Source organism: Nyctibius grandis, chromosome 5 (assembly GCF_013368605.1).
Source record: "Nyctibius grandis isolate bNycGra1 chromosome 5, bNycGra1.pri, whole genome shotgun sequence".
Classification (NCBI taxonomy): Eukaryota; Metazoa; Chordata; class Aves; order Nyctibiiformes; family Nyctibiidae; genus Nyctibius; species Nyctibius grandis.
In genome coordinates, this window is record NC_090662.1 from 92,217,035 (window position 1) to 92,227,588 (window position 10,554).

The following is a 10,554-nucleotide window of genomic DNA, read 5'->3' on the forward strand; positions in this document are numbered from 1 at the left end:
CAGCCCGGTCCCAGTTTCGGGCTCTGACCGGTCCCAGTTTTTGGCTCACCCTAATCCCAGTTTGGGGCTCAGCCTGGTCCCAGTTTAGGGCTCCACTTGGTCCCAGTTTTGGGCTGCATCTGGTCCTAGTTTGGGGCTGCACCTGGTCCCAGTTTCGGGATACACCCAGTCCCAGTTTGGGGCTGCACTTGATCGCAGTTTAGGGCTGCACCTGGTCCAGGTTTGGGTCTCTGACTGGTCTCAGTTTGGGGCTCAGACCGGTCCCAGTTTAGGGCTCAGCTTGGGCCCATATTGGGGCACAGCCTGCTGCCAGTTTGTCGGTCAGCCTGTTCCCAATTTAGGGCTGCACCTGCTCCCAGTCTGGGGCTGCACTTGGTCACAGTTTGGAGCTCAGCCTGGTCCCAGTTTGGGACTCAACTTGGTCCCAGTTTGGGACTCAGCCCAGTCCCAGTTTGGGGCTCAGCCTGGTCCCAGCTTAGGGCTCAACCTGGTCCCAGTTTGGGGCACAGCCTGGTCCCTGCCTGGGGCTGCACCTGGTCCCAGTCTGGGGCTGAACCTGGTCCCAGTCTGGGACACAGAGGAGGTCCCAGTTTGGGGCTCGGCCCAGTCCTACTTTGGGGCACAGAACGGTCCAGTTTGGGGCTGCACCTGATCCCAGTTTAGGGCTCAGCCTGGTCCTAGTTTGGGAGTCAGCCTGGTCCCATTTTGGGGCTCAGCCTGGTCCCAGTTTGGGGCTTATCTTGGTCCCAGTTTGCGGTCAGCCTTGTCCCACTTTGGGGCACAGAGAAGGTCCCAGTTTGGGACTCAGACTGGTCCCAGTTTAGGGCTCAGCCTGGACCCACTTTGGGGCTCATCCTGTTCCAGTTTGGGGCCCAGCCTGGTCCCCATTTGGGGCTCAGCCTGGTCCCAGTTTGCAGCTCAGCCAGGTCCCAGCTTAGGGCTCAAATTGGTCCCAGTTTGGGGCTCAGCCTGGTCCCAGTTTGGGGCTTATCTTGGTCCCAGTTTGCGGTCAGCCTTGTCCCACTTTGGGGCACAGAGAAGGTCCCAGTTTGGGACTCAGACTGGTCCCAGGTTAGGGCTCAGCCTGGACCCACTTTGGGGCTCATCCTGTTCCAGTTTGGGGCCCAGCCTGGTCCCCATTTGGGGCTCAGCCTGGTCCCAGTTTGCAGCTCAGCCAGGTCCCAGTTTAGGGCTCCGCCTTGTTCTAGTTTGGGGCACAGAGGAGGTCCCAGTTTGGGGCTCGGCCCAGTCCTACTTTGGGGCACAGACCGGTCCCAGTTTGGGGCTCAGCCCGGTCCCAGTTTGGGGCTCAGCCCGGTCCCAGTTTGGGGCTGCACCTGGCCCTAGATTGGGGCTGCACCTGATCCAGTTTGAGGCTCAGCCCGGTCCCAGTTTGGGGCTCTGACCGGTCCCAGTTTGGGGCTCAGCCCGGTCCCAGTTTGGGGCTACACCTGATCCCAGTTTGTATCTCAGCTTGGTCCCATTTTGGGGCTCAGCGCGGTCTCAGTGTATGGCTCAGCCTGGTCCCAGTTTGGGGCTCAGCCTGGTCCCAGTTTAGGGCTCAACTTGGTCCAGTTTGGGGCTCAGCCTGGTCCCAGTTTGGGGCTCAACTTGGTCCCGGTTTGGGGATCAGACCGGTCCCAGTTTGGGGCTCAACTTGGTCCCAGTTTGGGGCTCAGCCCGGTCCCAGTTTGGGGCTCTGACTTGTCCCACTTTAGGGCTTAGCTTGGTCCCAGTCTGGGGCTGCACCTGGTCCCAGTTTGGAGCTCAGCCTGGTCCGGTTTGGGGCACAGCCTGGTCCCAGTTTGGGGCACAGCCTGGTCCTAGTTTTGGGGCTCAGCCCGGTCACAGTTTGGAGCTCTGACCGGTCCTAGTTTGGGGGTGCACCTGGTCGCAGTTTGGGGCTCAGCCTTGTCCAGTTTGGGGCACAGCCTGGTCCTAGTTTAGGGCTCAGCCTGGTCCCAGTTTGGGGCTCAGCCCGGTCCCAGTTTGACGCTCTGATTGGTTCCAGTTTGGGGGTGCACCTGGTCCCGGTTTCGGGCTCAGCCTTCTTCCACGTTGGGGCACAGCCTGGTCCTAGTGTGGGGCACATACCGGTCCCAGTTTGGGGCTCAACTTGGTCCCAGTTTGGGGATCAGCCTGGTCCAACTTTGGGGCTCAGCCTTGTCCCAGTTTAGGGCTCAGACCCGTCTCAGTTTCGGGCAAAGATCGGTCCCCATTTGGGGCTGCACCTGGTCCCAGTGTGGGGCTCAGCCTGGTCCCAGCTTAGGGCTCAACTTGGTCCCAGTTTGGGGCTCAGCCCAGTCCCAATTTAGGGCTCAGCCTGGTTCCAGTTTGGGGCACAACCTAGTCCCAGTGTGGGGCACAGACCGGTCCCAGTTTGGGGCTCAGACCGGTCCCAGTTTAGGGCTGCACCTGGTCCAAGTTTGGGGCTGCACCAGGTCCCAGTTTGGGGCTCAGCCCAAACCCAGTTTGGGGCTCTAGACTAGTCCCAGTTTGGGGCTCACCCTCGTCCCAGTTTGAGGCTCAGCCTGGTCCCAGTTTGCGACTGCACCTGATCCCAGTTTGAGGCTCAGCCCAGTCCCAGTTTTGGGCTCAGCCCAGTCCCAGTTTGGGGCTCAGACCGGTCCCAGTTTGGGGCTCACCCTCGTCCCAGTTTGGGGCTGCACCTAGTCCCAGTTTGGGGCTCAGCCTGGTCCCAGTTTGGGGCTCAACTTGCCCCAGTTTAGAGCTCAGCCCCGTCCCAGTTTGGGGTTCAGCCGGTCCCAGTTTGGGGCTGCACCTGATCCCAGTTTGGGGCTCAGACCTGTCCCAGTTTTGGGCTGCACCTGGTCCCAGTCTGGGGCTCAGCCCGGTCCCAGTTTGGGGCTCTGACTAGTCCCAGTTTGGGGCTCTACCTGCTCCAAATCTGGGGCTGCACCTGGTCCCAGGTTAGGGCAACAATTGGTCCCAGTTTGGGGCTGTACCTGGTCTCAGTTTGGGGCTGCACCTGGTCCCAGTTAAGGGAACAGCCTGGTCCGAGTTTGGGGCTCCACCTGATCCCAATCTGGTGCTGCACGTGGTCCCAGTTTGGGGTTCTGACTCGTCCCAGTTTGGGGCTCAGCATCGTCGCAGTTTGGGCCTCAACTTGGTCCCAGTTTTGGGCACAGCCTGGTCCCAGTCTGGGGCTGCACGTGATCCCAGTTTGGGGCTCTGACTGGTCCAAATTTGGGGCTCCGCCTTATCCCAGTTCGGGGCTCAGATGGGTCCCAGTTTGGGGCGCAGACCTGTCCCAGTTTACGGCTTAACTTGGTCCCCGTGTGGGGCTGCACCTGGTCCCATTTTGGGATTCACCTGGTCCCAGTTTGGGGCTGCACCTGGTCCCAGTTTGGGGCTGCACCTGATCCCAGTTTGGGGCTGCACCTGATCCCAGTTTAGGGCACAGCCTGGTCCCAGTTTGGAGCTCAGCCAGGTCCAGTTTGGGGCACAGCCTGGTCCCAGATTAGGGCACAGCCTAGTCCCAGTTTGGGGCTCAGTCTGGTCCCAGTTTTGGGTTCAACTTCGTCCAAGTTTGGGGCTCAGCCTGGTCCCAGTTTGGGGCACAGACGGGACCCAATTTGGGCCTCCACCTGGTCCCAGTTTCGGGCTCAGCCTGGTCGCACTTCAGGGCTTTCCTTGGTCCCATTTTAGGGCACAGACTGGTCCCAGTTTAGGGCTCAGCCTGGTCCCAGTTTGGGGCTCATCCTGGTCCCAGTGTGGGGCATAGAGGAGGTCCCAGTTTGGGGCTCAGCCCAGTCCCAGTTTAGGGCTACACCTGGTCCCAGTTTAGGGCTCTGACTGGTCCCAATTTAGGGCACAGACCGGTCCAGTTTGGGGCTGCATGTGATCCCAGTTTAGGGCTCAGCCTGGTCCCAGTTTGGGGCTTAACCTGGTCCCAATTTGGGGCTCAGCCCCGTCCCAGTTTGGGGCTTAGCTTGTTCCCAGTTTGGGGCTCCGAATTTTCCGATTTTGGGGCACAGAGGCGATCCCAGTTTAGGGCTCAGCCTGGTCCCAGTTTGGGGCTCAGCCCGGTCCCAGTTTGGGGCTCCGCCTTGTCCCAGTTTGGGGCACAGAGGAGGTCCCATTTTGGGGCTCAGACCGGTCCCAGTTTGGGGCTCTGCCTTGTACCAGTTTAGGGCTGCAGCTGATCCCAGTTTGAGTCTCAGCCTTGTCCCAGTTTGGGGCTCAACCTGGTCCCAGTTTGGGGCTCAGACTGGTCCCAGTTTGGGGCTCCGCCTTTTTAGGGTTTTTGTTGGGTTTTTTTAGTAATTTTTTATAATTTTTTGTCATTTTTAATCTTGTTTCACCTCGCAGTACCTGATGGAGGGCAGCTACAACAAGGTGTTCCTGGCCAAAGGCAACATCCCGGCCGAGAGTTACAACTTCTTCATCGATATCCTGCTGGATACCATCCGGTGAGCGCCCCAAAAACCTCCTTGGGTGCCCCAAAAACCTTCTTGGGCACACCAAAAATCCCTTGGGCACCCCAAAAGCCCCTTGAAAACCTCCTTGAGAGCCCCCAAAACCCCTTAAACATACCACAAACCTCCTTAAATGCCCCCCAAACCTCCTTAAATGCCCGCCAAAACTTCTTTGAGTACCCCTAAAGCCCCCTTGAGCACCCCAAAAGCTCCCTTGAACACGCCAAAAGCCCCCTTGAACACGCCAAAAGCCCCTTAAAATCCTCCGTGAGCACCCCAAAAGCCCCTTGAGCACCCCAAAAAAAATGCTTATACACCCCAAAAACCCCTTGATCACCCCAGAAACCTTCTTAAATACCCCCAAAACCCCCCTGAACACGCAAACCCCTTCCTTAAACACCCCAAAAACCCCCTTAAACACCCCAGAAAAACCCTTAAACACACCAGAAACCACTTAAATATGCCAAACCCCCGCCCGAGCACCCCAAAAACCTCCTTAAACACACCAAAAAAAACCTTAAACACGCCAAAAGCCCCTTAAAAACCTTCTTGAGCACCACTAAAACCTCCTTAAATACTCCAAAAACCTTCTTAAACACCCCAAAAACCTGCTTAAACACGCCAATAACCCCCCTGAACATGCCAAAAAAACCCTTAAACACCCCAAAAACCTCCTTAACCACGCCAAAAAGCCCTTAAACACACCAAAAGCCCCTTAAAGACCTCCTGGAGCACCCCAAAAACCTCCTGGAGCACCCCAGAAAAACCCTAAGCACCCCAAAAATCTCCTTAAACATGCTAAAAACCTCCTTAAACACGCCAAAAAGCCTTTAAACACGCCAAAAGCCCTTAAAACCCTCCTTGAGAGCCCCAAAAACCCCTTAAACATGCCAAAAATCTCCTTAAATGCCCCCCAAAACTTCTTTGAGCACCCCAAAACTTCTTTGAGCACCCGAAAAGCCCCTTAAAAACCTCCTAGAGCGCCCCAAAAACCCTTTTAGCACCCCAAAAAACTCTTAAATACCTCAAAACACCCTTAAACATGCCAAAAACCTCTTTAAATACCCCAAAAACCTTCTTAAACACCCCAAAAAAAACCTTGAGCACCCCAAAACCCTCCTTAAACACCCCAAAACCTCCTTAAACACCCCCAAAAAATGCTTAAACGGGCAAAAAATCTCCTTAAACACCCCAAAAACTTTTGTGAGCACCCCAAAAACCTTCTTAAACACCCCAAAAACCTTCTTAAATACCCCAAAAACCTCCTTGAACACCCCCCAAGCACCCCAAAAAAACACTTAAACACTCCAAAAGACTCCTTAAACACCCCAAAAACATCCTTAAACACCCCAAAAACCCTGAAACACCCCAAAAACCTCATTCAGCACCCTACAACCCCCATGAGCACCCCAAAAACCTCCTTGAACACCCAAAAAAACCCTTAAACACCCCAAAATCTCCCCCAAAACCCCCCTATAACCCCTCCCCACACCCCATAACCCCCCATATCCCCCCAAAACCCTCCCGTATCCCCCCCTAATTACCCCCCACACCCCATAACCCCCCGTAATTACCCCCCCAGGGACGAGATCGCGGGCTGCATCGAGAAGGCCTACGAACAGATCCTCTTCCCACCCCAAAACCCCCCCATATCCCCCCAAACCCCCCCCGTATCCCCCCCTAATTACCCCCCACACCCCATAATTACCCCCCACACCCCCTAGCCCCTCCTAATTCCCCCCAGGGACGAGATCGCGGGCTGCATCGAGAAGGCCTACGAGCAGATCCTCTTCGCCGAGGCCACCCGCATCCTCTTCTTCCCCACCGCCAAGAAGATGACCGACTACGCCAAGAAGGTGCCCCCACACCCCCCCCCCACCCATAAATACCCCCGGGGGCGCCCCCAAATATCCCTTTTCTCACCCCATTTTCCAGCGGGGGTGGGTCCTGGCCCCCAACAACTACTACAGCTTCAGTAGCCACCAGCACAAGCCCGAGGAGGCCACCATCCCCTCCACCGAGCTGGCCACCCAGGTCATCGAGTACGCCCGGCAGCTCGAGATGATCGTCTGAGGCCACGCCCCCTTTTTGGCTCCCCCCGTCATTATTTGGCTCCTCCCCCTCCCTTTTGGCTCCTCCCCCTCTTGTTTTGGCTTCTCCCCCTCCTTTTAGGCTCCTTCCCTTCCACTTTCCACCTCGATTTACCCATTTCACTGCGGTTTTGAGGGGGGGTAATTAATTAAAGGGTGATTAAAAGTGAGGGGGCAGTGTCCCCCCATTTTTAGGCTCCTCCCCCTCCTTTTAGGCTCCTCCCCCTCTTTTTAGGCTCCTCCCCCTCCCTTTAGGCTCCTCCCCCTCCACTTTCAGCCTCAATTTACTGCGATTTTGGGGGGGGATTAATTAATTAAAGGGTAATTAACAGTGGGAGGGGCCTTTGGGGAGCTCCTCCCCCTCCCTTTTAGGCTCCTCCCCCTCCCTTTTGGCTCCTCCCCCTCCCTTTTAGGCTCCTCCCCCTCCACTTCTTCTATTTCCCCATTTCACCCTTGATTTCCCCATTTCACTGCAGTTTTGGGGGGGTTTAATTAATTAAAGGGTAATTAACAGCGGGGGGGGGAGCGGGGGGGGCTTTTGGGGAGCCCCCCCCAGCACCCCCCATTTGGGGTTAATTTGGGGGGTCGGGGGCAACAATCTCTGACACCCCCCCCCCTTCAATAAAGCGATGGTGGCTTCGAGCAGAGGGTGGTGGTCGGGGGGGGGGGGCAAAAGAGGGGGGTGGGGGGGGGATTTGGGGGGGGTCTCAGGCGTCTCCTTCCTCTTCGTCTTCCTTCTCCTCTTTCTTCTCCTTGTCCAGGAGGGCCAGCCTGGGGGGGGGGGGGGGCAAATAATGATGGGGGGGCAATTAATGGGGGGGGGGCCAAATAAGAGGGGGGGGCAGTGGGGGGGATCCCCCAAACCACTCACCAGGCTCTGATGTTCGGGGGCAGCCGGCGGGGGTCTCGGGGGCCTCGGTAGCCAAGGGGGCAGGAGGTCAACACCTCAAAGGGGGGCCAGCAATGGGCGAGGGGGGGCTCCTCCGGGGTGGCCACGGAGAGCTGGGGGGTGGCCATGGGGCGCTGGGGGTTGGCCACTGAGAGCTGGGTGGCATCTGTGCGGCACTGGGCACAGGCCACGCAGAACTGGCTGGTGGCCACGGGGCTCTGGGTGGTGGCCACGGGGCTCTGGGTGGTGGCCACGGGGCGCTGGGGGTTGGCCATGGAGAGCTGGGGGATGGCCACTGAGAACTGGGTAGCATCTGTGCAGCACTGGGCACAGGCCAGGGAGAGCTGAGAGGTGGCCACGGAGAGCCAGGGGATGGCCACTGAGAGCTGGGTGGCATCTGTGCAACACTGGGCACAGGCCAGGGAGAGCTGGCAGGTGGCCACGGAGAGCTGGGTGATAGCCATGGAGAGCTGGGAGGTGGCCACGGAGAGCTGGGTGATAGCCATGGAGAGCTGGGTGGCATCTGTGGGGCGCTGGGTGCTGGCCACGGAGAGCTGGGTGGTAGCCGTGGGGTGCAGGGCATCAGTGGGGCACTGGGTGGCATCTGTGCAGTGCTGGCCAGTGGCCGTAGGGCGCTGGAGATCGACTGTGGGGCTCTGGGTGGTGGCCACGGGGCTCTGGATGGTGGCCACGGTGCTCTGAACGTCAGACGGGTCTGGGATGGGGGCCACAGGGCTCTGGATGGTGGCCACGGTGCTCTGGACAGACGGGTCTGGGATGGGGGCCACAGGGCTCTGGATGGTGGCCACGGTGCTCTGGATGGTGGCCATGGGGCGCTGGACATCAGCCGTGGGGCTCTGGATGGTGGCCACGGTGCTCTGGATGGTGGCCACTGGGCTCTGAACATCAGCCATGGGGTCCGGGATGGTGGCCACGGAGCGCCGGGCAGCGGCCTTGCGGCGCCGGGCGGTGGCCTTGCGGCTCTGGGTGGTGGCCATGGGGCTCTGGACGGTTGCCATGGGGCTCTGGGCGGTGGCCATGGGTCTCTGGGCGGTGGCCATGGGGCTCTGGGTGGTGGCCACGGGGCTCTGGATGGTGGCCACGGGGCGCTGGGTGGTAGCCATGGGGCTCTGGGTGGTTGCCATGGGGCTCTGAATGTCAGCCGTGGGGTCCTGGATGGTGGCCTTGCGGTGCCGGGCAGTGGCCTTGCAGCACCGGGCAGTGGCCACAGGCCTCTGGCCAGTGTCCGTGGCAGGCTGGGGGCTGGGGGGGCGCTCGGTCAGCGCTGACCAGATGTTGCCCATTTCGGGGGGCTCCGGGTGGGGTCTCGCCTGCAGGGGAAGGAGGGGGGGAAACTGAGGCAGGGGGAGGGGCTGCAGCTCCCCACCCCCCCCTCACCCCCCCCAACCCCCCAACCCCCCCGGCCCCTCCCCCACCCCCAAGTGCCCCCCCAAACCGCCCCCCCCCCACCTCCGGCCCTTCCTGACGGTGCTGCAACGGCGCCAACGGCCGCTGGGGGGCGGTTTTGCACGAGGGTTTGCACGAGGATCTTGCACGAGGGCTCCTCCCCCCCCGCCGTGGCAGGGTGTGGGGGGGTGTTACTGTGAGCAACTGGGAGCAACTGTGAGGTCAGGTGAGCTGGGGCGGGGACACGGTGAGGGGGAGTGGGACCCCCGGGTGGGGTCCCCGGGGGGACTGGGACTAGTTGGGGTACTGGGGGGCAAGACTGGTCCCGGTTTGGGTCGTTTAAGGGGTTTTGGGGGCGTTTAAAGAGGTTTTGGGGCGCTCAGGGAGGTTTTTAAGGGGTTTTTGGCGTGTTTAAGGGTTTTTTGGGGTGGTCAGGGGGGGTTTTGGGGTGCCTAGGAGGGTTTAAAGGAGGGTTTTGGGGTGCTAAAGGGGGTTTTGGGGTGTTTAAGAAGGTTTTTGGCACGTTTAAGGGTTTTTTTGGGGCGCTCAAGGAGGTTTTTAAGGGGCTTTTGGCGTGTTTAAGGGGGTTTTTGGAGTGCTCAAAGAAGTTTTGGGGTGCTCAACGAAGTTTTGGGGGGCATTTAAGGAGATTTTTGGCATGTTTAAGGGGTTTTTGGGGCTCTCAAGGAGGGTTTTAAAGGGCTTTTGGCGTGTTTAAAGGCTTTTTGGCATGATTAAGGAGAATTTTGGGGTGCTTAGGGTTTTTTTGGGGTGCTCCAGGAGGTTTTTGGGGTGCTCCAGGAGGTCTTTAAGGGGCTTTTGGTGTGTTTAAGGGCTTTTTGGCGTGGTTAAGGAGGTTTTTGGGGTGTTTAAGGGTTTTTTTGGCATGTTCAGGGGGGTTATTGGTGTATTTAAGTGGTTTTTTGGGGTGTTTAAGAAGGTTTTTGGAGTATTTAAGGAGGTTTTAGTGGTGCTCAAGAAGGTTTTTAAGGGGCTTTTGGCGTGTTTAAGGATTTTTTGGGGTGTTTAAGGAAGATTTTGGGGTGTTTAAGGAAGGGGTTTGCGTGTTCAGGGGGGTTTTGGGGGTATTTAAGAAGGTTTCTGGGGTGTTCAAGGGGGTTTTGGGGTGTTTAAGTGGTTTTATTTGGGGTGCCCACGGAGGTATTTAAGGGGCTTTTGGCGTGTTCAAGGGGCTTTTGGAGTGCTCAAGGGGGCTTTTGGGGTGCTCAAAGAAGTTTTGGGGGGCATTTAAGGAGGTTTGGGGGGCATTTAAGGAGGTTTGTGGTATGTTTAAGGGGTTTTGGGGGCTCTCAATAAGGTTTTCAAGGGGCTTTTGTGGTGCCCAAGGGATTTTTGGGGTGCCCAAGGGATTTTTGGTGTGCCCAAGAAGGTTTTTGGGGCACCCAAGGAGGTTTTCGGGGCGCTCACCGGATGGTATCCAGCAGGATATCAATGAAGAAGTTGTAACTCTCGGCCGGGATGTTGCCTTTGGCCAGGAACACCTTGTTGTAGCTGCCCTCCATCAGGTACTGCGAGGTGAAACAAGATCAAAAATGACAAAAAATTATAAAAAATTATTAAAAAAACCTAAAAAATCCCTAAAAAGGCGGAGCCCCAAACTGGGACCAGGTTGAGCCCCAAACTGGGACCAGGCTGAGACTCAAACTGGGATCAGCTGCAGCCCTAAACTAGTACAAGGTTGAGCCCCAAACTGGGATCAGGTGCAGCC

The 10,554-nt window shown here is 58.0% G+C and overlaps 1 protein-coding gene across 1 annotated transcript in view; it reads left to right on the forward strand.

Moving 5' to 3' along the window:
* The window catches only part of LOC137664083 (26S proteasome non-ATPase regulatory subunit 8-like), a 131,370-nt gene extending 124,813 nt beyond the window's left edge, over positions 1-6,557 (forward strand). The window contains exons 2-4 of the mRNA XM_068401811.1: positions 4,333-4,433; positions 6,184-6,295; positions 6,375-6,557. Of these exons, the coding sequence (XP_068257912.1) occupies positions 4,333-4,433; positions 6,184-6,295; positions 6,375-6,512 (351 nt within the window). The 3' untranslated portion in view covers positions 6,513-6,557. The remainder of the gene's footprint in view (positions 1-4,332; positions 4,434-6,183; positions 6,296-6,374) is intronic.
* The last annotated feature ends 3,997 nt before the right edge of the window (positions 6,558-10,554 follow it).